Source organism: Rattus norvegicus, chromosome 1, assembly GCF_021556685.1.
Source record: "Rattus norvegicus strain SHRSP/BbbUtx chromosome 1, alternate assembly SHRSP_T2T, whole genome shotgun sequence".
NCBI classification, from domain to species: domain Eukaryota; kingdom Metazoa; phylum Chordata; class Mammalia; order Rodentia; family Muridae; genus Rattus; species Rattus norvegicus.
This window is the reverse complement of record NC_141534.1, coordinates 163,674,367-163,701,796: the sequence shown is the minus strand read 5'-3', so window position 1 is coordinate 163,701,796 and position 27,430 is coordinate 163,674,367. Positions and strand designations below refer to the sequence as shown.

The 27,430-nt window shown below is 47.7% G+C and overlaps 1 protein-coding gene across 15 annotated transcripts in view; it reads right to left on the bottom strand.

The window, feature by feature from the left end:
* Tenm4 (teneurin transmembrane protein 4) overlaps nucleotides 1–27,430 on the bottom strand; it is a 700,311-nt gene that overhangs the window by 134,077 nt on the left and 538,804 nt on the right. For all 15 annotated transcript variants that reach the window (XM_087558479.1, XM_087558500.1, XM_087558515.1 and 12 more), the window contains 2 exon segments: nucleotides 4,886–4,987; nucleotides 2,823–3,017 (listed from right to left, as the gene is read on the bottom strand). In XM_087558479.1, coding sequence (XP_087414605.1) covers nucleotides 2,823–3,017; nucleotides 4,886–4,987 — 297 coding nt within the window.

Below are 27,430 nucleotides of genomic sequence, written 5' to 3'. Positions count from 1 at the left end.
GGAAACCTGGTCTGGGTATAAAAGAGTCACAGGCAAAAGAGAGCATTCTGGAATGTTTGTTTTGAGGACCAGACTGTGAAGATGGATCTTTCGTCATTTTTAAAGTAATTTTACTTGGCAATCTCAGTGGTAAGTGAGAAGGCCAAGGGGCAGGGAATAAGTAACTGCTAAAACCACAGTAATGACACCAGCAAACACTGTCATTCATTTAGAAGCCTGTCTGAGCCACACTTTGCTGTTAAGCATTTTATGTAGCTCTATTTAATCTCTTCTTTCCATTAAATATTTTTTCCGAGGCAGCACAGAAGGAATTCACATCTCAGCCTCCCTCTCCTGTCTAGATGGCTTGCTAATTTCTCTTATAATCTGACTGGTTCAAAAATACATTTGCGCATATATGCTCACATAAACACATGAAGTGGTTTAAAATTAGAAACCAAATCAAAACAGGGAAAGAAGCAGGACAATGCAGGGAATTAATAAAGCCCAACGAAGGCAAATGACTCTTCCCTCATGGTCTCCAGACACCATTTAGCAACGGCTAAAGCATGGCCTGCTGAAGTTCAGGTAATTAAAAATAATGAAGACAGCAGCAGTGATAAATTCTCCTGACGGGCCTCAGATCCCGGAACCACAGAAGGATTATTCCAGCCCATCGGGCTACTGCGGTAACTCCCTTGGTCCAGAGAGCTTTCCAACTTGACAGGAACCAACTAGGTGATTCCTAGCCAGAGACCTGGGAAAGCATTTCCCATCCTGTGAGTGCCTGACCGCAGCCAGACCCTGCTTCTGAGGACCCCAGCCCTCAGCGTGGATCCTGTACATATCAACGCTCGTTTGCAGGCTGGGATGGCATCGGCTTTGGTGGGATGTACTTGTCATCGAAGGCCTGTCCTTCCACACACAGAGGGACCCAGAAACCAGCAAAGGGAATCCCACAGTCTCAGGAGTAAAAAGATGAGCTAAGGAGAAGTCACCTCTTTTTAAGACTGCTGGTCTTCAGGTTTCCAGGTAACCTGACAAGCATAGGGGAGCTCACAGAGTTCCGCATGACAGGGGCAAGGAGCTCCCAGCACCCGGGCTAGACCTGACAAACTCACTGAATGCCATTGGCCTTAGCCCTGATCCTCAACCAGGGGCCTTTATTTGTGCTACAGTGGTGCCCTGCCAAACAGGCTCTGAGTGGCCTGGCTCTGCCCCCTCCTGGGCCTGTGGGTGACAGGAGTTCCAAGAAAGGATAAAGCTGTCTTCTTCCCTCACGCTGAGACAGCCTCATGAACATGGGTTATCTCTTGGGAGCTATGGTAATGCAGGAAGTGTTAGCATGCCTGTGGGGGGGTGGGGGGGAGGTGGGCTAACTTGGTTCAGATTCTTTCTAGAAGGGATGCCAGGCTGTCCCCTTTTCCTCCTTCACAGAGCCAAAATTCCTTGCAGAAGCTTAGCTCATTAATGAACCATGATGCCCACATGGTCAGGCTGCAAACACAGGCTCCCCCACCCCTACCCCCAAATGCTCCATGCTTCAATGACCACACAAGCCATTAGATGCCCTTCAGGACGGAGTAGGCTTACTTTTCACTACAAAAGATCTAAGTTTGCGCTCTCCTGCCCCTCTCCTAAGTTCCCTTCAAGCCTCCCGCCCTTGCCTCCTTTCAGGCTTTAAAAAATATGGAGCCATAAACTTCAGAAGGAAGAGGGAGAAAAAAAAGTAAGCTTGTTAGCTGATGTTTTATAAATGGGAAACCCGTTAGCAGCGGAGCCCAGGGAGGAGGGTGAGGAGGAGGGAGCCCCCCACAAAAAACATTATTATAAACATGAGACTGAACAAACACGTTTTAGCAGAGAAAAAAGAAATAATAAAAGACATCGGTCCCAGATGGCTCTCTTCAGAAAGGAGAGCGGGAGGAAAAACACTTCATTTCAAATAGATAACGTAAATCAAAGTTCTAAACGTTACTTTTTTCCCTCTTTGAAAAATATCCCCCAGCTCTGGGGCACTGTCCAGTGTTCTTCTGTCTGGAGAATACCACGTGGACATGGCACAGGTGAAACAGCCCACTGTTCTAATGGGAGTCTCTCCTTCTAGACCCTCTGCACAGGGGCTTCATCTCAAGTGATTAGAAGAAAGGGAAATCAAGGAAGATCCTTGCGCCCCAAGTAGGAAAAGCCAGGTCCTTGTGTTCTGCAGGCTGCCACCTTCAATAACTACTGCCATCCCCCAAGCTGAGGGGTCTGTGTCAGCACTCACTGACTCACTGGAGGGCCATGGGTAGCAGAGACAGGAAGTGCCTTTCAGACATTGATCCCGCCTGGCTTCTTACTTTAGGCCTGTTAACATTCTCTCTTTTAAGAGAAAATGGTGCTGTAAATGAAGGCTCTCTGTCAAATACTAAACAGGTTTAAATGACTAGCCTTCCTAGGAACCTCTCTGTCCCACTGGGGAAGGAGCCAGGGTTCTGGCGGGTAGAAAATAGGAGGAGATAGAAAGTGTATACATTGCCCGTCAGCTGCAAATGGTGAAGTCCATCCATTTCCAGACCCTGGATGAAGGAGGGTGACGCTTGACCGTCCCCGGAATAACGTTACTGATATAAGAGCCACATTTATGGAGCATTTACTAGGTGTCAGCCACTGAGCTAAGTGCTTGATATGGGCTATTTAGTTCAGTCTTTACAGTGGCCCCCTGGGGAAGGTAGCCTTGCTTTATGGAGGAGACTGAGCTAGGACTCAGAGCTATATCTGATTTCAAAACAGGAATCTTTGAAAGCCGTTCCAGAGAGTAGGCTGGCCTCTACCTCAGAGGCAGCCTGGAAGAATCTTACCTTCCTCACAGCTCTCGCCCTTGTAGCCAGGGTTACAGATGCAGGTGCCCATGATGCAGGTGCCGTGGCTGCTGCAGGCCACGTCGATGCACTGGTTGGTAGGCACATCGCACTCTGCACCCTTCCAGCCACTGTGGCACAGGCACCTGCCCTTCATGTACTGGCCGTTCCCGCTGCATAGCACGGGGCAGGATGCTAGGAGAGAGTACCAAAAACCTAGGTGAATCACTTCCCCGCACCCTGACATTGGTCTCTGTTCTCTTCTCCCCTCCCCTTGGCTGATCTTATCAATTGATTGGTAGTGAACACCCCTGCCTACCCATCACCCACTTCCCCCTGCGTTGCTTCATTCCAGCTCAAACACCTCTGGAGTTGGAAAAGAGGGTGTGTGATGCAGGGCCAAGGGCCAAGGGCTGTCGTGGGGTACTACCGTTTCCTCCAGCCACCCTCTGATTCAGTTGGAGCGCCCTGGCTGCTAGGAGCTTCAGAGAGGAAGCTGCCATCTGCTTCTTATTATCACTAGAAAGACAGTATCTGGGGCTTCTCCAGCACTCTCCTGATAGCGCTCTGTTGTTACCATCCCCCCCTCCCCCCATCCCCCATCCCCCTCCCCCTGTCACTGTAAATACCACTAATTGTTGTCTTTAACCCTGGCAGGTCTCTGCCTCCCTGGTCTTTCAGGTCCCCCATTCCAGCCTCTTACATCACAGTGCTTCAGCAAAAAGAGCTGAGCCCAACTTTGAAGTACCTTTCCATTCTGTCTCTTAGCATAGAGGTTTTGTGATCATCTCTGTGAAGGAATCTAGCTAAAAATAAGCTATATTGCATTGTGCCACTAGAGCTCACCTGTCTCACTGAGATACAATGAGGCTGTTTTATACAAGACTCTTAAGTTGAAGTGCATGCGTCTGAGATGAGATGGTAATTCTCCTCAGAAGGAATGACTTGGCTCTCTCTGCACTACCTTCCCCGGGCCCCACCTGGCATTTTTTCTTTTTAGAGCACTCAGCAGGCAGTCACTGTGGTTCCCAGGGCTGCCAACTTGGCAGTCTCAAGGCAAGCCTATTTCATAGTCGCTAAAGTAGGTGGAGTCCCCAGTGCTAACCTGGGGAGGATTTGTAGGGTGCTATTCCCTTGGCCTTTTCTGACTTCCGTTCTTGGATTCCACAAGCCTTAGACTTGGGTCCTACCCCATCTCATCTCCACCTTTCTCAGGGGATCTTCCTCCTGCCCAGCCAAGACAGCCACATTTGACCCTGACACCTCCACTCCAGGCATCCTGATGCTGTTTTGTTACAGTTGGTTTACTCTCTCAGAACGGCCTGAGAGCTGCAGGTCTGCTTAGCAGCCAGCTAAGCCTAGTACTCAGCACAGGACGAACTTGGAAGTGGACACGAAGCCAGAGAGAGGCCTCTCAGTAGGGAGATGGAGAAACCTAGACAGGAGGCCATTTGGGGTTTTCTTTGGGGAACACCAAATTCTCAGGATCACAGATCTCAGGAAGTTTCCCTTCCCAGAGCACACAGTAGGTCTCAGGTAGCCTTCGGGTCATCTCAGAATTTGTTTCTGTCTTTAGCAGTGTATACACTGAGCATTAAGGTATGGTCTGAGCGAGAGGAGATGCCAGGCTTCCAGGCCCTTCTGCTGGTGTCTTAGCTGAGATCCTGCCTGTGTTATACAGAAGTGGAGAGGCCCCATACGCTTCCAGTCCACGGGCCAGAGAGGAGGGGCTTGGAAGGTGCTTGACAAAGGCTGATGGTCTCTAGAGAGGGACTCAGCTTCTCAAAGGGTCCCTCACTGCCACCCTCAGTACCCCATCAAGGGACACAGTACTTCCAGTCCTGATCTGTTTGTGTGTGTGTTATCCGCAGAGGAATAAGAGAGACTGATAGAACTTGGCTCTACCTGCCAACTGCCTTGAACTGGAGAATGGCTCTTAGAGTACTCCCTGGGCATAGGAGGAGGCAGCTTGAGTCCTAAGTTTCCTCTGAGATGTGTACAGCAGCTGGCTGTGGGGTCTGGGAAGTAGCTACCGTTACCGAGATGCTCATGCGAATGCTTACCTCGGCCACAGTCGGGTCCCAGAAAACCCAGGAAGCAGTGGCAGGTCCCGGAAATGCAGTCACCGTTACCATAGCAGTTGCTGGGGCAGTTCTCCACTGATTCTGGAAGACAGGAGTGAGAGGGGGAAGTGGAGACAGCTTCCTGCTACAGAGCTCAGGGTCAAACCTCCACACAGGACCCAAGTATCCAGGGTGACTTTGAATCTGCTATGTAGTGGGAGGTAGCTTTGAAGTCTGTGTCCTCCTGTCTCAGCCTTGGGGATACAGGGGTGTATAACCGTAACCCATTTCATGCACTGCTGAGGATGGAACCCAGGGCTATGCACGTGGTGGGCATGCATTCGACCTATGGAGTCACGTTGTTAGCCTCCGAGCATTTATAGATCAATGTACCTTCTGTGTGTGTGTGTGTGTGTGTGTGTGTCTGTGTGTCTGTGTGTGTGTCTGTGTGTGTGTGTGTGTGTTAGTGCTGCAGCTAAGCACAGTTGGGAGGAAGCGGTATGGCCTGTGAATGGTGGCTATCTTTAGCTCTGTTCCATGAATGCACAGATGTGCCTTCTTCCAGCTCTCCTTCTTCCCAGGGCCTCACCCCTCTCTGGCTGGGTCTTCTATGGCAGTCTGTGGGCGGCCGTTGAGCATCCTCTACTCTCTGATTTATTCACCCGGCAGCCTGATTGATCTCTGCGGTGTGAACCTGGTGCTGTTACTCTGCTAATAAGAGCTCTTCAATAGCCCTCGCTGGCTGCATGAGAAATCCATGCTCTGTCGAAGGCATATATACCTTTCCTCCTCTTCTTACTCAGCCCCACGCTCAGCCACAGAGAGGGTCTAACAGAGTCCCCCTGACAAATACTCTGTGTTAATGTGTCAAGGAAGCACAACGGGTTGCAGAAAGATGTTAATAAAAATGTAAGCAGTTTGTTGTTCTAGTTACTTAATGAGTATCTACAGAAGTCGTCGTTTGTCAACACTGGGGGATACAGAACAAAGGAGATACCACTGTGCCTGGAATACCTGCGTGGGGCCTGTGGATCCATGAACCTCTCTGACGTCACTGGTACCAAAACTGACAAGTGTATGTGTGGCTGTTCCAATTTCGTTAGAGAGAAGAATCAGGCAAGGGAGATAAAACAAGGTGGGCTGCGGTTACTAGGCACAGAATTCGAACCCATGGTTTTGGACTCCAAGCTTAGCATCCATGATGCCATACTCTTCAGACCCTGTAGGAACTCATGCCACAGCAGAAGCCAGGGGTCTGAAGCAATGTCCTGGGGGTGAGGGTAGGGGTCGGGGGTGAGCAGAGTAATGAGGGAAGGGCAGAGAAATCTAGAACTTTCCGAGGTTAAAGGGTCCCGAGATGCCATCAAGCTCAATGTGCTCACTTAACAGAAAGGAAACTGAGAGGACGGGCATCGGCTTCCCCAAGGTCGCAGAGTGAGCTGGGAAGGTCAGGAGTACAAAAGAATTAAGGAGTCAATTCACAGGTCATAGCTCACAGGAATCCATTAAGAGTCCAAGACTGGGGGGATGCACAGATGGCTCAGTGGTTAAGGGCATGTAGTAGTAGTGTTGTGGAGGACTACTGCTTAGTTCCTAGCACTCACACACGCTCACAACTGCCTGCCGCTGCAGCTCCCGAGGATCTGATGCCCTCTTCTGGCCTCCAAAGGTACTGCACCTATGTACACACCCTCTGCATAAATTATTTAAAATACTCTTAAAATGAATAACTAAATGAGAAAAGAAGCATCTATAAAAGAGACATTGCCATTTCAGACTTGGACAGGACAAGTGACTTGTCAGCTGGTCAATGGCATGGAAAAGAGACAAGGTTCTCCCTGAGGATAAGGGGACTGTACAATGGGAGGGATGTTTCCTCCAGCGCTGGTGCAGGAGCCCAGCACAGGGAGGCAGAAGGCTGGTTTCTGGGTCTCCTTGTGCTCTGCAATGGCTGGGGTCATGGCCTTGGGTCTTCCCTCTCCTGTCTTCTCATTACTGTGCTCATCCTCCCCATATATGACCCTGTTTTCAACTTCTGTTCCTTCTACCAGAGCTAATAATAAAGCCATGATCGCTGAGAAGACTTCTTGGCAGCGTCAGCAGGCCAAGTCCTCATTGCTATGGAAACACCATATCGTCAACTTTGCTGACTACGAACCTTAAGTTTAGAAGTGGACTTTATTCATGTGGGTATTTAGCCTGGAATCTAAGCCGCAGGAGGGTCTCAGCCTACTCTTGATGCCACCACTGGAAGCCTTCACTAGATGGTTTGTTTCCCATTCTAAATTGCTTCAGCTCAGTCCTTCTCAGCCAGAGGCACAGGGCATCCCTCTTAATGAACGCCGACCACAAGCTGTATTTCGGCAGGGTCTGCATGCAGACGACCCCCGTGCGCTTTCTAGACTCTGATTTACAAAGTCTACAAGACACAAACCTGCTTCTCACCTCCCAAAAGTCCTTCAGAGTAGCCAAGTTGAGGAAAGCATAATTTCCTGGGACTTGGTATATGTCAGCTGCTAAATCTAACGGAACAGAAGCCTGGGTGCTCAAGAATTTGTCCTGGGCTGTTAGTTTGGGGGAAGGCATAGTTTTAAGAAACAGAAAATAATTTGAAGATGGCAATGCGAAAGGGAAGGGAGCCATCTGGAGAATATTTGCTTTTGATAAAATGTTTATGTGAATAGAATTTCTTCCATAGAGAGGCACTTTAGCTAACTTGGGGTCCACATGAGATCCCATGAATATGAGGCTGGAGAGACAGGTCAGAGGCTAAGGGCACGAGATGCTCTTGCTGAGCTCAGCTCCCAGCATCTGCATGGTGGCTTAACCATCTGCTAACTCCGGTTCTAGGGAATCTGATGCTCTCTTCTGGCTTCTGCGGACACTGTATGAGTGCAGTACCCACACGGGGAGATAAAACATTCACACACATTTTTTTTTAAATGCAGTTTTTCTTTGAAAAGGTTAAGATCCACTGAGCACCTCGATATCTCTATGCTAAACTCTGGGTTAGAAGTGGTCATCGCAGACTCTTGAGAAGTGTGAACTTCATTCCATACACCTGGTGTATGTCCCCAATCAGAGTTGGGCGAGTCTCTGCCCCGCCTCCCTTCCGCTCTGCTTGAAGCTCACACTCCAGCTGCTTTGGCTTAGCAGATGGTGCACCTTCCAATCTGCTTGAGCTGGAAGTAAGAATCCAACCGCCTGTGAGTAGCTGATTTTCATAATCGAGTATATGGTACGATGGAACATGCAGGTCTTTCCTGCCTTGGCTTTTGTTGTTTCTGTCAGAGCGGTGGGCCCTGACAGGAATTGTGACTTTCAGGGATTTGTTTTCCCTTACATTGGACTCAGAGTGTGAAGCTTCAAGGTTTCTGTGTTTTGTCTCTGGACACGGGTTGCGAGTGGGAATGTTCTGAGGATGCTGAACATTGCTGAAGACACGAAGAGGCATCTTCAGAGGGAAGAAAGGACAAAAGTGTCCCCTCTCCCCCAGGATGGAGATTTTGGAGGGAATTAGTCATGAGGATGTGGGTATTCCCCTGCAGGGCTCATTCTGTCTACTGATGACTTCTTACTAGAACTAAATCCTTAACATGGCTACGTTAAGGAGAAATAGGTCACATATGACACTGAAGTCCTTTGAAGGCAGATGCTTTGGAAGTCCTGCCTGCATTTGTTCCTTCTATTTTTCTGTTTTCTGAAGCCCCAAAGCCGCTGGGTAGTGACTGCGCACACCTTTAATCCCAGCACTCAGGAGGCAGAGCCAGGCGGATCTCTGTGAGTTCCAGGCCAGCCTGGTCTACAGAGCAAGTTCCGGGCCAGCCAGGGCTACAGAGAAAAACCTTTTCTCAAAAAACAAAAATGAAACCCCAAAGCTTGCTCTTCTGGGCTAACCAAGGAAACTATCGGCTTGAGGAGAATAATGGGAGCAGCTCAGGAACCTCGTGCTTCCCAGAGTCTTCATGATGGAGGGAGAAGTCACTCTGCCAAATCACCATGCATAGGCACAATGGGCAAATTTGCTTGCGATCCAAGTCTGAGCAGGCAAACACCCGTGACCCTAGGAGAATCGTGTTGGTCCCTTCACCAAAGACAAAGAGAATCTCTACATCTTTAGTCCCTTTCCTCCTCTGGGATGTGTCTGAGCCTGTGTTAGGACTTCCACTTTCTTCCTACTTCTGGGTCTCTCCCTCAGTTGTAAGGGTCGGTGTCAGAAGCTGCTTGAGAACTTGGCTGAGGAAATAAGGTTTGTCTGTCACCCAGACAGTGGTCCACTCTTCTGATGACTGCTTCTAGCTGCTGTGCAGGATGATGACAGCTAATGCTGTAGACAAGATTGACCCCAGGACATGATCTTGACTTTAGCTAGGAACTTTACACTTTATACAACATCTGTTACACCCCTCCTCCCCATTCCTGACAAAGGCTGAGCTCAGTTTATGATAAACAACCAAAGAGCAGACAGAAAACAGATGCGATGGCAATATTAGTATTTAATTCAACCTTAAGTCCAGGTTGAGGGAAGAGTCCAATGGAGACTGGAAGCTAAAGTTAGTAACTCAAGTTCACATAACTGAGAATGATAAGTGAATTGTATCTTGGGAAGTGCGGATGGCCTGGGCTAAACATGGAGTTTGGAACCAGGTTGTCTCTTATGACCTAAGTGTTGGGCAAAGGCGTCTCTCCAACCTCATTTGTGAAGTGGAGTTAGTGACAGCACCCACCCCAGAGAGCTCTCCCAGAGAATAATAAACAGGGTCATGTTGTTCATGTAAAGTGGCTGGCTCAGGACCTAGCAAAGCTGGTCGTTAGGCTTTAAGATTCACACATGTCTTCCATTTGTGAACTACAAAACACTCGGTTGGTCTAATGAATCCAAATAAGGAGATGTGGGTTACTGGGGGTAAAAACATACACATGCAAAAGCCTACAGAAACTCTCCGTGGTAAAAATGAGAAAGCAAACAAGCCATGTTCCCAGTGTGCAGGGGGCAGGGTGCTGGGGTACATTTTCTCCCGGGGAAAGCGCTGTCAAAGCAAATTAAACCTGTTGTCTCCCCAAAGCCCTGACTCTGGCACACTCATGCCAACACCTAAAAGAACTTTTCTCCTGCGCTTTCTGGATTGGTGCTGGGCAGGCGCCAGGTGCCAGAAAGCTGTTCTGTGGCCTATGAGGTGTTGGTCCCTGGAGGCACCCCAGCTTTCTTTGCAGATGATGGAACTCGAAGGTCTTCAGTCTACAGCCGTCCAGGTCAACACAGTGACAAAAATTTGACAGAGTCCCTGACAGCCTGGGCTGGATGCCAGCTCCATGCTGGCATTTGAGCTGGGAGACCTGTTTTCAGTCAAACCCAGAAGTCTACCAAACCACTACAGAGATGTTCTGAGGGAAAAAACATCTAGCAGACAGACTTCCCTGGATTCTAAATGTGTTGGCTCTTCTTCGTTATTTCTTTGGGGGGAGGGGCAAACCTCATCACTAGCAAGATGGTGAGGTCCTTAAAGAAAGACACCGTGTCTGGCTTCCCAAAGAGTCCGGTGAGGGCTAAACACAAACCAAAATGGTCAGTGACACTTGCTGTCTGACAACTAAGCAGGAACAGGATGGAGAAGAGGGGGAAGGAGGACAGAGTAAGGAAGGCATGGCATAGTGATAAGGATGAAGAGAATAGGAAAGCAGTCAAGAAAGGCCCTCTCCCTGCCTGGGCAGTGCTCAGAATGAAGACAGTGAGGGGAACTCATGGTCGGACTTCACTGCACTCTAAGATCATAGTTAAGAGTTCAGAAGCTCACGCCTGCCAGCCACATGGAAGCCACTGAAAAGGTAACCTGGGGCATGCCTGTGGAGGAACAGGGTCTCTGCTCATGGGCCTCGTTGGCAACAGCTTTCTCAGGTGTCACGGACAGGCTAATCACTCTGGTTCCACAATGTTCCCTAAAGAAAATGATCTGTGTACTTTCCTGTTTTATTGAGAATGTATACTAAAGAGGTCATGAGAGGAAGGCCAAGTGCTGACAAGACTGACCAGGGTTTGCTTTTTGAGCACAAGGGATCTGGAGGAGACATGAGGTGGTCAGTGTCTTTCCTTCCTGGGGTCTTTAACCCATAGGTGCTTCTGGTAACCCATGCTCTATTTAAATTTCTTCCAAAACAGCAGGCACAGCAAGGCTGCGTGACATCTTCCTCTGCTCACAGTTGCCTGGCCTAGGTCAAGCATCTCATGCGAGCAGAGCCTGTTCACAAGCTGAACCCCTGGGTCTCAGTCTACCAGGACTCAGTCTAGGGTCTACTGGATTGATCGGGTTCCTGCCTTTTCATAACCGAACTACAAGGGACCAACCAGAAAGGATGAAGAACTCTAACATTTGCTGGCTTCACAAGGCAACTGTGGTTGACAACAATTAATTTTTATATTTCAAACCAGCTGGTAGAAAGGACTTTGATTGCACTCAACGTTTGTCAAGGAAATCATGAGAGTCTGGAAGGACAGATGATACACTGATCATAATGATCTGACCATCACACATTGTGTATGTGCATGGTCATGCCCCACTGTAGCCCTAGTAGGCAATTGCTGTATGTCGTCTAAAACTGAGAGTGTATTTTAAAGACTGGGGATGTGGTATTTGTTGAAGGGTGCAGAAGTATAAAGATATGAATGAATCATGGCATTTGGGAGGTGGAGGCAGGAGGATCATAAGTTCCAAGTCATCCTTGGGTACATAGTGAGTTTGAGGTCTACATGATACCTGGTCTCAAGAAAAATAAAACAAAACAAACAACAACAACAACAGAAAAGGAAAGACATATAGCAAGAGAGGACTTGGAAAGGCCATTATGGCTAAGGGGAACCCAGTCAGAGGGAGTGTTATAGGCCAGGGCGCCAGGCTGACAGCTGAGAGAAAGAAGCATATGGACCAAGCTCTGAGAGGGAAGCCAGAAGGAGGGCAGATGAGGCCTACAAAGACACAAAGAAAGGAGTTCTCTAGGTGCCCGGTTCCCGGAGGCTCTTCAGAGTCCTCACCTCAGTCCACAGTACTCTTTGTAAAGTGACTTCATTGCCAGCTGGCTTTTCCTTGAGGTCACCTGAGTGTGCTTTTGCCCCTGGCAACTGAGAGAACCCCAGGACGTACATTCGCCTGTGTCCCTTCTTGGGATCAACATACGTGGCATTTTGCAAGCTTGGAGGAAACCTGACAAGTTCAGAACCTAATGCTTATATAACATTTCCATATAGAGTTTACACTTGATCCATAGATAAAGGGTTGTATTTCCTTATGTAGGATATGTAGGCACATTCCTCACGCATAAGAAAAGGGCAGTGCACACTCCGCCATTTTATAGATGAGAATATGCAGTGAACTTGCTTGAATTCCAGAAGCTGAGCATCAGACTAGTATTTAACTTGGATTATTCTACTCCCCTTTCCCACAGGGGGTCTTCTGTACAACTGCCAATGTCGAGCATCTGCAATCTTGATTTCTTCTTTTCCCTTAATTCTATCCTACCCCCACTCCCACCCCCACCCCCAAGCTGATGGCGTGGATCCACCCATTTAGGGCACTGTTGCCCAGTAGGAAACCCTCTCTGCAAACACCCTCCTCCTACTCACTATATTTGAATGTTTACTCCTCGGTGACCACTCACCTAATGCCAATGGATGTGTGGTCCAGAGGTAGGGATGTCAACCTGCTCCTAGGTGAGAGGGTGCAGCGATTGATTTCCAACCTTTAGTATATGTCAGCCACCTCAAAGCCTGTTAATACATAGAGGTCCAGGGCTCTACCCCTTAAGTGTTCAATTTAAAAGGTCAAAGGTCAAGAGGTAGGAGCCCAGGCGATGCTGGTGCCAAAGGCCCAGGCAACGACAAGCCAGAGTGGGGAAGATGCAAGCTACCCAAGGATGCAGGGAACTTGTGGCCCAGTTCCAAAGGGGAGGGCCTGGTCTTCCAGGGGCTGCCATGTGAGTAGCTTCCAGAATAGATTGCCTTTTGAAATGCTAAGCAGCTCAAGGGGGGCCAAGAGCCGGATCCAGATAATCTTTTTTTTTTTTTTGGTGTTCCCACGCAATGACCTGCTAATCATTCTGCCAACTTTCATGTCAAGCCCATCTTTGGGACAAATTACTTAAGAAATCATCTTTTTAAAAAGCTCGACTCAGCTGCTGGCTAGAGATTTCCATCTAATGAGCATCACTTTGTGTTGAATTATTCCAGGACAGGTAATGTAGGGACAGAAACAGACTCAGAGGTGTATATGTGTGTGTGTGTGTGTGTGTGGGTGGGTGCTAATTATTCTCCAATCATTATCTAGGTTAGTCACCAAGCCACTCTCTGCTGCTTACAGCTTACACAGAAAACCCTCTTCCCTGAGGTCAGTTATGTTGGACAACACACACAACTAATCGAGGACTTACACGGCACAGGGTAACAAAAACAAAAACAAACAAAGAAAAAGCACCTTTGCTTGGGTGGCTGTGGGATGCCTCAGTGGGTAAAAGTGCTTGCTGGGCAAGTCTGATGGTCCCCACATACAAGCCACACACACAGGCACGAGTGTCTGCAAATCCCATGATGCTCTCCTGGGGAAGTGGGAGGCACAGACAAGAGAATCTCAACAAGTTCTAGGACCAGCTAGTTTGGCTTGAGCAAGGAGATCTTGTCTCCATCAAGGAAGGAAGTTAAAACCAACATTCTTACCTCCTCTTATGCACACACAGGAACACACACATACACACAATAAAAATCCCCTCAAAACTAACCGACTGAATCCCTTACTTTAGAAGTAGGCTGTCCACTACCTCAGCATTGCCTCTGGCCCAGACCCCTGCATCAGCGTTCAGCCTGGCCTCTGCTCTCTAGCCCCGCCCACCTTCCAGTCAGCCCTGCTGGAGCGGGCAGAGCTGTCAGTCTGGAGTTGAGTCTCTTTCTCACCATCTGGAGCGGGCATCACCAATGGGACCCCTGAGGGTGCATTGGTTTGTACAATGTTATTCAAATTTTGAATAAGATGCCAGGTTTTTTCAACAAGTAGATTTCTGGGGGGAAATCTTAATGCCGGCTTTTGTTTTAAAACTAGAAGCAGTGGTAGAGTGGCAGTCTGCTTGTGTTTAGGGGAGGTCCAGGTCCCATGGTCAACCATGGGCATTCTGGAGTTTCCCAGCCTGGTGTCACCTGCCTGGTGCCACGGCTTCTGAAAGGCCACGGGGGCCAGTGCCCTCCCACCAAACCATTTGCTTGCAGCCACATACCATCTGTCCTGTCATTCACTTAGTGTGCCTTTGAACTGTTGGTTTTCTGAAGCAAATTTATTTAAAACAGAAAATTTAATGTCAGTATGAAACAATGACTCGCTATCTCTAATTATAGCTTTGCCAGCTCACTTGAGCAAACCGTGATTTCTGAAACAGCGTGCAATCTAACAGAATCTTGAGAGCTACACTTTAGGAAACTCTAGGCAGGACGAGGCCCACTGCTCTTCCTACACAACCTTCTTTGGGCTGGGGGCTCTTTCTGTTACAGGGTATATGTTCAGCATGAATGAAGCCTGGGCCCACTCCCCAGTCCTAGCAAAATCAACCCAAACACACCTCTTTGCCTCAATGGTCTGCTGGAGCCCTCATCATGCTGCAGTCTGGGTATTCCCTATAGTCCTGCCTTCTGAGGCCATGGCCTTCGCAGCCTCCCCGGGGCAGGTGACGCTGATAAAAGTCCCTGTTAATCCCTTCTTGGCTTGTTTTAGCTTCAGACTCAATTTATTCCTTCGTAAAGATTCATTTTGGGGACTGGAAAGATGGCTCAGCGGCTGCTCTTACAGAGGTCCTGAGTTCAATTCCCAGTACCCACGTGGTGGTTCATGATAAAGGGACTGATGCCCTCTTCTGGCCGCAGGTGTACATGCGGCAGAGCAGTCACACAAACAACCACGACAACAACAACAAAAAGATTTAAGTTGACTTCCATGTGTGTGTGTCTGCACGAGTTTAGTTATCGTGTGGCTACACGTGTGTGGGTGTTCTCAGAGGCTGGAGGAGGGTGGCAGGGCCTATGATGTGGGGTTATAGCTGTCGTGAGCCACCCTAAGTGGGTGCTGGGAACTCAGGTCTTCTGGAAACACAGCGAATGCTCTTAACCACTAGGCCGTTCTCTAGACCCCGGACCTAATGTATACCATGTCCCTTCCCTGAAGCGCTCAGGTTTCCTCTGGAAAGACTGGGCTCTCCTCATTCCCTAATGTCAATTCAAATCATTCTCTCATTTGTCTTATGGTTTCAACTGTGCGGTCATTTACAAGCTCTGATGTTCACCCGTGGGGACAACAAATCCCTGCTAGGAAGGGCCCGGCCCCACTCCTCTGTGCCACCCCCTGTTTGTCCTGAAGCAGAACTTGCTAAATTGTAAGCAAGGAAGCATGAGGATAATTGACATCTTCTGGTCTTGGCCTCGTGCGCTAAGGCTGAGCTCCTTCTGTGGGGCCTAGATGCCTTGATTCCTTGTTAACCTGATTCTTTTTGTTTTAAAGTTTCAGCCTGCTAACTTTCCCCAAAACCAGTGGCTTCACTGTCAGCTTTTTGCCCCTGGACCCGATATATTCGGCTAGATGCGGGCCCCGGCCTCCTTCTCTCAAGACAGCAGTAACTAACCACGTGGTGGGAGGCCATGTGGTTATAAAATTTTGTGAGGCCTCAAGTCTCCTATTTCCATAGGAGCTGTCAACATGGTTTCCATCAATTGTGTACTTGAATTACTTCTATTGGGCATTACATGCAAAATTGATTAGCAGGATGGTGGGATTCTCTGCCTCTGGTGGATTTTTCTTTATAATAATCAAAATGTGTGTTGGTCAGTCACAAAGTGATTTGAACAATCATTCTTTCTTATTTATCACCAGTTAAAATTATTATTATTCAGAATAATAACTGGGATCTATATCTACAGGCCAGGGGTCAAGCTGAACTTCTGCTCAATACCAAATCCTATTAGAGATCACGGTCATGTGGTTATATGCTTATGTTCAACATTTTATAGCTGTCCCAGCCACCCAGACAGCTCATTTTCTCTGCTTCAAGGCAGACACTGCCCCATGGCAGACACAATAGCTACATCTCTCACAAGGGGCTGAGAAAGAGCTGCTGCTGAGGAAAAGTGCATAGAACCTTCTGGTTACTTTTGACTCTCTGACAGTAGCAGGTTTCTAAACTGCCATTGCCCTGGGCTGTAGTTCAGATACTGGTCTTGCTTCCAGAGGATGGCTGACTTGTTCCCTGCCCTGTGACAGGCTGGCATTCTACATGTCAGGGCTGTCTATTTTGTATCCAGGAAGAAGTTGGGACAGCTCAAGCTTCTGGCCTGAGTACTTTGTGTGCCTGGGCACAGAGCAGCCTTGGACACGCTGTCACTGCCTGTGGTGGGCCAGCCCTCCTTTCAGCCCTCTGTTGCCTCCACTTGCCCAAAGCACACAGCGGTCTGTGAAAGCCCCCGGCCTCTTTGATGATTCTCTGGACTTTCTACAAGTCTTCAGGCAGAACCTTGTCTCTTGATGATTTGATTTGGCTGCTCATACAGATAGAGCGTTCCAGTTTGTGGCTGAACTTGGCTGATGCCATCAGATGAGCCCCGACTGGAATTCCAGCTCTGACTCTCACTAGCAGCTCTGAATTCTGGGTTTCTCACCAAGTATCTTCTGGGCAGTCACGGGGTAGAGAGAACACAGTGTATGCAGCCCTCAGGAGGGCTTTGCTGCTGCTCTCTCAGTGGTGGGACGGAAAGGAAACTAAGTCAAACAAAGTGAAACCACGTGTGGGTGCCACACTGGAACCTAGGCGGTACAATGCCAAGTTCACGAACTTTAGAGCAAGATGCTGGGCTTCTAATTCCATGGTGCCACCCACGTGTCACCTTGAGCGAGTCACTTTCCTGTTCCACACCTCGGTTTTTCTGGCCTGCACATTTGAGTAAGGGTAAAGTTCCCGACCTAAGCATCTCTCCTGGATCAGTAACTGACCGGCTGTGGCTAGTGGCCACGGAACGCTCCTTTGTAGCTGACTTTTGGCTGACCTCAATTCTCTGTCCTTCATCAGGGCCCCCCAACACACCGTGTGTGCGTGCAGGTGTGTAGGCTTTATGACTACAGGGGAGGGTGAGCCTGGCTGTGGGCCTGGGAAAGCAGTAATTAATGCTCCCACACTGTCTCCACAAAGAGATGGCTTATATTTTTTAAGACACAACTGAGTCGTGGGAGATCATGTTTCTTCCACCTGCAGGAATACACATCACACTGGGATGGGCCCGCACTACAGCTGCTCAGTTCTCTCTTCCTCACAGTTCTGACCTCTCAGGCACCCACAGATATTTCATAGACTCAGCTTCCTCTTCCTGTGAAGGATGGTTTTCAAGGACTGTCTAATCCATGGGGCTTACTCACGAAATCTCTTACTTCCTGCCCCTACCCCTGACCTGTGCCCTGTTACTGTTTTCCATGAATGTCTTGGTGCTGATCATGATGAGAGAAGCTATTTTTTTTTTTTTCCCGGAGCTGGGCCCGAACCCAGGGCCTTGCGCTTCCTAGGCAAGCGCTCTACCACTGAGCTAAATCCCCAACCCCGCTATTTTTTTTTTTTTTTTAAATAGCTGGAGTTGTTCTACCTCTAACAGGCAGGGTGTGGGCACCAGTGGCCAGGGCTATGTGCACCTAGGGGAAGCGGGGAGACAGCTGTGGCTTGCTTGCTGTTTATTTAAACTGGAGGTGATTAGGAGTCATGTTGGGTTTGTGGGTATTGAAAACAGAAAGAAATGGACCAAGCCCTGCAGGGGACAGATTCCTCCTGCTGATATCCCATCCCAGAGAGGCAGTATCTCTGTGTGAGTGCCTGCAGGCTTTCTGTCACTCTGCCCTCCTGGCACTAGCGGGCATTCCCAAGTCCTCAAACACAGGTGCCTTAGAGTGCTCTTGCTATGGTGGCTACTGCCCTGCTCTCAAGGTTTGCCACACAGGCCTCTCTTTGCTCTTGTTTGGAGAGTGCCATTACTGACAGCTTTCTTCTCACACTTACCCAGGGGACACTTGCAAGACATCCCATGAAAGTCAAAAGACTGGCTAGAATATTTGGCTCTCCATACCTCCTGTCTGTATTTCTGTATTTCTAATGCAGATACAAGGAGGTGGGGGCAGGGCAGCCAGCTAGAAACCAGGGTCAGGAGAGACTTCCTAGTTTAAGCTGGAGGCTGGAAGGGGCTGTCTTAGGTAAATTGAGTGCTGGTTGTTGTAAAGATGTCTCTTCTCTGAACAGCCTTCTGAGGTCACCCTCAAGAGTGAGACCTTTTCTCTACTATCTTGATGGACTATGGCCTCTTCTCCTTTGATGTCTCTGTCATTGGTGTTTGCCTCTCTTGCTTTGTTTTGTTTCCTTCTCATTCTTTTATTTCCCTTCTTTTCTTATTTTCTTAGTCTTTCTCGATTGCTGGAAGGATTGCTCAGATGCCCGATAATCTTCTGGCCTGTTTGTATTTTGGGAACAAAAGCCTCCCTGTCAGCCACTGACTTGCTGCAGGATAGGGACTGTTGCATTGTGGGTAATCCCCCACGGGCACCATCTACAGGGGCTTGTCATTCCCTCATATTGTTTATTTTTCTAATACTCTCTTTCCTTAGACAGACGACATGTGTTTGACTGTCAAAAACAGGGTCTAAAAATGTTACTTTAAGCATTTAGCTTACGCTTACATCCTGTTTTCTGTGGGTGACTCTCTTCTGCCCCTGCTAGGCCTGCTGCCTGAGTATGAAGTCTCCCTCACCTTTCTAAGATGCCTTAGATTCCCTGTATGTGTGAGATAAGAAAGCCAGGAGGCTGCTTGCATCTGCCTCTGTATCATATAGCTGTGTCTCTCATCCCAGCTGTGTCTCCTGCTCACCTTTGCTGTTCTGGTCCCCCTGTACCACAAGTTATCCGGACTGCTGTTCTGGTCCCCCTGTACCACAAGTTATCCGGACTCTGCTTCTCACTGTTTGACCCCCATGTGCTCAGGGCTCAGCTTTCTCCATGCCCCCAATTCTACCCACCGTCTGTTAATAAAAGTCTGCTGACATGTCGGGTAGGCCCTGGCCTCCTTCTTTCATCCTTGGGTGTTTACTACCCATTTGTTGGGTTTCAAACCATGGCTCCTATTATAGGGGGCTCTGTTGCATTCAGCATGATCTTCAGGCTCCTCTGTTCTGAAGTCATCTCTTTCCTCAGCCTCTCTTTATGCGTGTCATGCTTTCTGACACTTCGACCATTGTAGTCTCCTAACCTCGATCGCCTTCCCGGCTCTCCCTCCACCTATTAGAAGTTGATCACTCTTAGGCATCTATTTGGAGCCCTTTTCTCTACTCTCTCCACTCACCTGCCTGCTCAGCGTTTGGAAATCTGAGCTCAGGTGCTATGCACTGGAGGTTAAACCTCCCCTCACCCCCATTCTGATTAAGTTAGCATCTTTTGTTAACATATCCTACACCCCAGGCTTCCCCTCTCTGGGTCATCACAATACATTCCTGATCAAAGCTTGTCTTCCTTGTAGGACTTTGAGATCCTCCAGGGAGCAGTTCACTGGGCTTTATCACAACAGCAAGCTCAACCAGAGCAGAATGTGGGGCACACAGTAGGAGACAAGGGACACACATTGGGTGACTGGTGACTGCTTGCTGACAAAGACTGAGTGAGGAGTAAAGCAAGGAAGAGCTAGCATTAAAAAACAAACAACCAAAACAACAACAACACAAACCTCTCCTTCACATGGGCACCTGATGTGACCATGGCTGTCAAAAAGCTTTCTGGTTAAGAGCCTTAACTTTTCTGAACCTTAGCTGCTCCATCTACAAAATACAGACAATAATCCCAGAGCCGTCCTACTTTCCTGTGTTGTGAAGATTAAAACAAAAATGAAAACACATGTCACTGTGTTCAGTAAGCCGCGTGCTCAGTACAACGCAAGGGATTATTACTGTCATGTGAGCTGTGCTACACAGACATTTCTAACCTGTTTTGGGCATGGGTGATGCAGGAAACAGAAAGGCAGGCTCAGGTTTTCACAGCCTGGGATTCTCTGAAATAGATTCACTTTTGTAAAGCGAATCCCCACTAAGCCTTCTCAGAGTTCTGTAACAGCAGGCACAGGGCTCTCGAGACCACCTGGGGGCTCTCCCTTCACCTCAGCAAAGCTGGTTTAGAAAGAAGGTGTGCTTCTGGGATCTCGGCTTTACCTTAATGCAATTCATTAAGAAACAATGGGGACAACTGAGACCAAGGAAAATATCTAAAATATTTATATGTGCATGTGCTCACACACACACACACACACACACACACACACACACAGCAGACAGACAGATGTGCTGCAGAGAGCTCAAGAGACGAGTGTGTCTATGTTAATGGGCCACAGGTCTTTACCCCCGGTCTTTGGATGGTCCACTTGATCATTTGTGCCAAATGTGAAGAGGAAGAACTTTAAGAAAACCCTAATTGTTGGAGGGTTCTTCATACATCCTGTCAGGGAGGACTCTACTCAGTGGTGAAGCAGTCTCCGTCCTGCCTGACCAAACTAAGGTTTGCTGTAATTTGGTCTCCACAGCAGGTCTTATGCAATAGGGAAAAACAACAGGGTTGCTTTCTCGGGGTTGACAGATGTGAGTTCAAGTCAGACTCCCCTAATCCTTATCAATAGACAGGTTTATATCGAAAACATAACATCTATGCCCTATTTCTGGAGCCCAAAATTATAAGCATTTCTCTGTGTTTTAGACTTTTCATAAAAATTTTAATGGGCATTTAATGTTTAGCAAGCAGATGTACCATGATCTACCTCAATGCTTTCTATTAATGGGCCTTTGGACTGTTACCAAATTTTCACATTTGTAAACAAGGCTGTGGTGAGCATGCAACTTTTTCTGATTATGGGTTTATTCCGCCATGAGAACTTCTCTGAGGTTCATGATTTTTATGGTTTGATACAAACGGCCAACCTGTTTTCCCAAAGGGCTATAGTGATCTACAATGTAACTAGTAACTGTGCATGCGCAGTTATCCACAGCCTTGGTGGACTGATATTTTCTGAAGTGATTCTAGCTCACAAAGTTAAAAGAAGTTGATACACCATTATTTCAGTTTGTACTTGATTACTAGTAAGGGAAAACATACTTGATATATGTTCTTCTGAAATCATTAATTTCTTCTATACATACACTATAGCCATTTTCTTAAAAATATTATGTCCATTGTCAGTATATGAGCATTAATACTATGTGTGTGTGCGTGCATGTGTGTGCGTGCGTGTGTGTGTGTGTGTGTGTGTGTGTGTGTGTGTGTGTGTGTACAGATCTCCAGGAGCTGGAGTTATGCAGGTGAGCTGCCCTGGTTACTGGGAAGCAAATTAGGGGCCTTTGCAAGGGTGGAGTGAGTAACCTTAACTGATCAGCTGTCTGTCCAGCTCCTGTGTTGTTTTGTTTGAGTCGGGGCCTCCTTTATCCCTGGCTGGCCTTGAATTTGGTATACAGGTGAGGATGGCCTTGAATTTCTGATCCTTATACCTTTAAAAAGTTCCAGAGGAACATTGGGATAGACTTTAGTGGTAACAAAGGAGTTAATGCCATGTTACAGACAGGTAACATAAAGGTAGGAGCTCTGAGGACAGTTATGTCCTTACCACCAGGAGACCACACAGTAGGGGGCTCTGAAGAGAGAAAATCAGGGCCCATATGTAGAAGTGGACGTACCCTCTTCACCTTTATGATGATGGAGGCCGTTACATTCTTAAAGCCTCTACCTCCTGAATGCTGGTCTTACAGGCAAGAGCTACCATACCATACCTGGTTTAGGTAGTGTTGGGGACTGAACAAGGGCTTCAGGGATGGCAGACAGGCATTCTAACAACCAAATGACACCTACAGCCCCTATTTTCATGAGGGAAGCCATAAAGAGACAGTTTTCTGAAAAACTCTATGCTGTAAATCGTGGGTCAACCACTCAGTGTCTGTCATCCATATCCCTCCCCCTCTTTAGCAGTCTACAGCCGCTGGCTTAAGCACCCGACTTTCCATTGATATCTATTGACTAAACCTTCTTTTCTCTACTTACTTGCAGTTTTGAATGTTAATTTTTAAAAAGTGCATTATTGGTAATATTTCTAGGCAGTTTTGTAGCATTCAATCAGCGTGGTTCCTAATCTCTTTTAATTGTTGTAGATTTATGATGTGGTGAGGTCTTTAACATGGACTACACTATTAATCTTCCTTTGGAGAGCTCTTCTGTCTCCTCTTCTAGAAAGGTCTTTAAGCCATTCTGCCAGAGCTCTACAATTCCCTTTAGGTTCCTCTTGGGCATTCCGTCAAACCTACAGATTGTCACCTCAGAGTATTTCAACCTTGCTAGCCCGGGAGCATGCTGCGATATGTCCTCTTAATTCATGTTCTGTTTTACATCCCTCAGTGAAACGTTACAGCTTTATCGCACAGGTCTTACACAGTTCTCATTAAGACGACATAAAAGTATTTATTAATTTTCTTGAGTAGGATATTTTTAGTCCATTGCCCAAGTGGTTTTTCAGGTCTTTTGGAACTTTAGGAAAGTTTACTGTACTTCAGTTACAGGTTTGGGCTCCTTATTAAATATTAGCTTTTTTTCAATTAGTGGTGTGTATGTGTGTGTGTGTGTGTGTGTGTGTGTGTATGTGTGTGTGTGTGTGTGAGAGAGAGAGAGAGAGAGACAGAGACAGAGAGACAGAGACAGAGAGAGAGAGACAGAGACAGAGCGAGAGAGAGCGCTCAGACATACATGCTTTTTACAAATATAAACACATCCCTCACAAAAATAATAACTTGGCCTCAGACTCTTATTTTTCTTATTCCCTACATTGGCAAAAGCTTCTGAAACAACAGCTACTAACAGATATATCATATTTTGTTAGTGATTTTAAAGGACCCTTTCTAATATTTAAACTAGAGATTTAACATTGGCCCGGTGCGTGACGCCACTGTTCGCCCTGCTTTTCCCGTTTCATTGTCAGTACTTTTGTGACTCGATATCGTCATCACAAGTGCCATTGCTTGCTGGACAGCACAGGGTGCAGCGCCCTAAAAAAATGTCTGAAATTTGCAAGAGTCTCAGTCGGATGTTCCCAGATGAGGATCCTAGATGTACCAGTTTTGTGACCGCACGAGCTCATGATGAGAATTCAAATGACTTGACGGACACTCTTCCACTACGCTCAGGGTAATATCTGGCACTAGGAAAAGCCCAACAGATTTTACTTTCTTCTTCTACACCTTAAAAGGAAGACAATTAATATCCCCAAATGCACGCTGTCTCAGGGACGCCTGCATTAAGAGGCCTGCGAAGCGCAAGTGCCATTTGTGGCAGACACCGCTCTGGCCCTCCCGCTTCGGTACACATGGCCATTTCTCATGTTCTCAAACTATGCAGTCCGTCTCTTGCACCCTGGAGGGATTCTTTTGACCTATGACACCTGATGGAAATTAAAAGGCAAGCTGATATGTAACATGAACCAGGACTGAAATAAACTGTGCTTCCATTAGCCCAGAACATGAGTGTGCTCCGATAAAGGCAGGAGGAGGCAGCATCTCAAACCGAAAACAGATGTTGAGGCTCTCATTTTCCTACTGCCCTTCATGTAACCCCCGTGATCCTGTCACTGACACTGAAGGTCTAGTCCTCTGGTGACACACTAGGAACCAGCTCAAGCCTTTGTTAAACTTGCCACCAGTGAACCACGGCTGGATTTTGAAGGAGCCATTCCTGCAAGGAGTGGTCCTGGGTACTCATTCTTCGGCGTGGGAAGTGTTAGAGAGTAGTGAGGCTCAGTACAGCCTATATATTTTCCTCATGTAGTGGGAGGGCAGTGAGGACTGGGGAACGGATACTCGCTCACTTGCGAGGGGGTGGGACTAGTATATGGACCAGGGATTATCAGTCAGACCCACTTAAAGTCAATTCAAATCCTTCCTCTGTTGCTGCTTAATGCTGCTTGGGGTGGGGGGAGGGAGCAAGTTTGTTGTTTTCTCTGAGCTTGGTCTCTCCATCTTTAAGGGGACATGGGAACTGCTGCTGCCTGTCGCAAAGTTCACCTTCCTGGCGAGCACAGGCAGCACCGGAGACTATCCCGCTAATAGTCACTCACACTCTTAGGGGCCAGACATGATTCTGAGCATTTTACAAATATCAGTTCAATTCTCTTCATCATTCCTCTCAGGCAGTGGGCGCTAATATCAGCAGCGTTCAGGTGAGGAGATTGGGAGCCGGTTACACATCTCGTCCATGGCCACACTACATACAAACACATCCGCTCACATGCACTTCCTAATTACTATGTCCATGGGCATCAAAACTGAAGTAGTTTTTACACAGAAGGGAATGCAAGCTGAGTGGCTGTCTTTCAAGGGCAATCCGTGTCTACAGAGTGTTGTGACCCAGTGATAAACTCAAACTAGCCTGCTATCTTCCTCCCCCTGTACACTTTAGGTCAGTTTTTCCTCAGCACTGACGTGTGCTGCCTCCCCCACCACACCTTGCTCTCAGCGCTCATCCTTCACCCTTGTCTCCCCCACCACAATTGCTCATCTTACTGGGTCTCCAGCTTTCTTTCCTGGCTTCCTTCCTATAACTGACAACACCCTCAGGGCTCCCCTCACCTTCTGTAAACCTTTCCAGTCAACCTGCCTCCTCCTCGGGTTACGTCTATCTGTCTCTCAGCCTGCTCGCTCTGTCTAGAAGGAACTGTTTCCATTTTGCCTCATTCCCTCCTGAACTCATGGTGACCCTGCTTCTGCCTGTAGCCTGCACCAGGGGTGGAAGTTGCTCCCACAGAGGGTGCCCTCTGAGGCCTCCCCCTTGACCAACGCCAGCAGCTTCCTGAAGTTGTTCTCCCTAACTTCCCCGAGTTTAAGCTCTCCAGACATCTTCCTCAGTGCCCTCTAGGTGTGGAGCTTCCAGCTTTTACCCCGCCCCTTCCAGTTCTAACTTCTTAGCTCTTCTCCCCTGCCCTTTCTCCCCTGCTCCCTTCTCCCCTGTCCTCCTCTCGTACTCACACTGAGTTCAGCACTATCCCCAAGCTGTCATTTTATCTACCTACATACTGGTGCCTGCCAGTCACTAACATCCATTCGGAGAGCCTGTTAGCAGCTCAAACCCAACACGGATAACGTCTCCATAGCTCTTCCTCCTAGCATATTTCATTCATTCATTCACTCACTCACTCATTCATCCAGCTCTCCCCCCTTCTCCCCTGCCCCCATGTATTTGTGTTCATCCATGTGGAAGCCAGAAGACAACCCTGGCTGTCATTCTTCAAGTGTCGTCCATCTTGTTTTATGAGGTAGGATCTGTCATTGGCTTAGGCTAGGCTGGATGGCCAGTCAGCCCCAGGGACCTGCTGACTCTGCTTCCTCAGTGCTAAGAGTATCAGTGCACGCCACCGACTCTGACTTTTGATTTTTTGTTTGTTTGTTTTTTAATGTGGGATCTGGATCTGAAACTCAGGTCTTTTACAAAGTGAGATAATCTCTCTAGTCCTCATCCACCCAATCTTGAAGATAAAAAAATTTTGTGCTTCTCCTTAACAGCTAAAATGCAAGTGGTCAAGAAAACAGCCTATGACACTATACCATTCATCCTCTCCTTTATGAAAAGGTACAGCCAGTGCCCAGGCCAGGTGCTCTCCTCTCCCAAGCCTTCTGGCTCCACAGTCAGTCTTCAGTGGGTCTCCCTGCGTCAGTCTGAGGACCCAGCATCTCTGTATATGCCACTGTCTAAGGTCCATACAGGACACACTGGGTGCCACAGTTTGACCTAAAAAACACCTTATACTCCCTACTGTCTTCAAAATAAAACTTCCTAGCTGGTCTACACAGCCCCCTCCCAGCTGGTCTACACAGCCCCCTCCCAGCTGGTCTACACAGCCCCCTCCCAGCTGGTCTACACAGCCCCTCCCAGCTGGTCTACACAGCCCCTCCCAGCTGGTCTACACAGCCCCTCCTAGCTGGTCTACACAGCCCCTCCCAGCTGGTCTACACAGTCCCTCCCAGGTGGTCTACACAGCTCCTCCCAGCTGGCCTTGACTTCATTTTCTAGGCTCTTCTCTGGATGCACCATCCTCATCTTATTTTTCTTTTCACTCCCAGACACACTGGGTGTCTTACCCAAAGACCTAAGTGGGGTAAAGGAGGGCAGTGCAGACAGTAGGACCACGTGGTCCTGGATTCCAGCTGCATCCCCACACAACTGGGTATTTAAAATGCACCTAGTCATGTCAATAGTGTGAGCTTCACTTTGCATTGTGGGAGAATCCTTATTTTGCAATCTGTTTCAGGGTGTTGCAATGGCCCTTTCTGGTCAGTTTCTCAGTCTGTCAAGCAGTTGTTTTCTATTCTGCTTTCAGTTTTTCCTTGCTATGAACTGAATTGCATTCCCCTACCAAGTTTATATCCCCAACATGCCTGGGTTTACTTGGAGATAGGGACTGGAAGGGCCTAGGAGAAGGTAATAAAGGTTAAATCAGGGCATTGTTGTTGGACCTTAGTCTGACAGACAGGTGCTTTACAAGCTCAGGACAAGGTAGCATTAAGTTTGCCTTCTTGGTGCATATGCAGGCGAAGGGCCCCAGGAAGTCAAAGCAAGCCATCAAGAAAGGCTGAAACGAATTCTGCTAACACACCCAATTCTTGGACTCCTTGTTTCCAAATCATCAAGAAATGAATGTAAGACCTCAGCCTGTGTGTTTTGTCACAGCAGCCCCAGCAAGCCAGCATCCTCATCTCCCTTTTCTTTTCCCAGTGACAGTTTTCTTTCCCTTTTATAAAGCCATTTTCTATGGTATCAGTTACTCATTCTCAACTGAGGATAGTTAGTATACAGTAGAAGATGCTTTTACAGATGCATTGAATTCACACACACACACACACACACACACACACACACACCACACACGCACACACACACACACACATGATGCACAATAGCAAAATATGATACCGATGGTTTCTTCTGTTCACATACTGTGCAGTGATTAAACAAAGATAATTTGTATATCCATCACATCATTAATCTATTAAAATACGGTGCCAGAGGGGTCACTTTCAATAACTTTAATTGCAGCGCACTTTTGTAAGTGCTCTAGTAGTTACTAGCTATTAATTGCCATTGCCTAATTTATACAATACTCTATCAGATATATATGTGTATATATATATGTATGTATGTATATATATACATATATACATATATATATATATATATATATATGAGAAAGTACACAGAGTTTGTTATCTGCTGATTCAGAAAACCACTGGAGTCTTGGGACACGCCCTCCGCACATGTCCCCTTAACACTACTACACTCTTCCTCTGGGTTTCCACCTCTGCTCTGGCCCCAAGTTGCTGAAAATATTTACACAGTGCTTCCCAGCATACTCGGAGCTCCTCACAGTGGCCCTTTGTTCCTCACGGCTCCTCCTCCAGCCTTGACAGTGGGGACAGCCCTCCTTTCTATGCCCACAAGAAC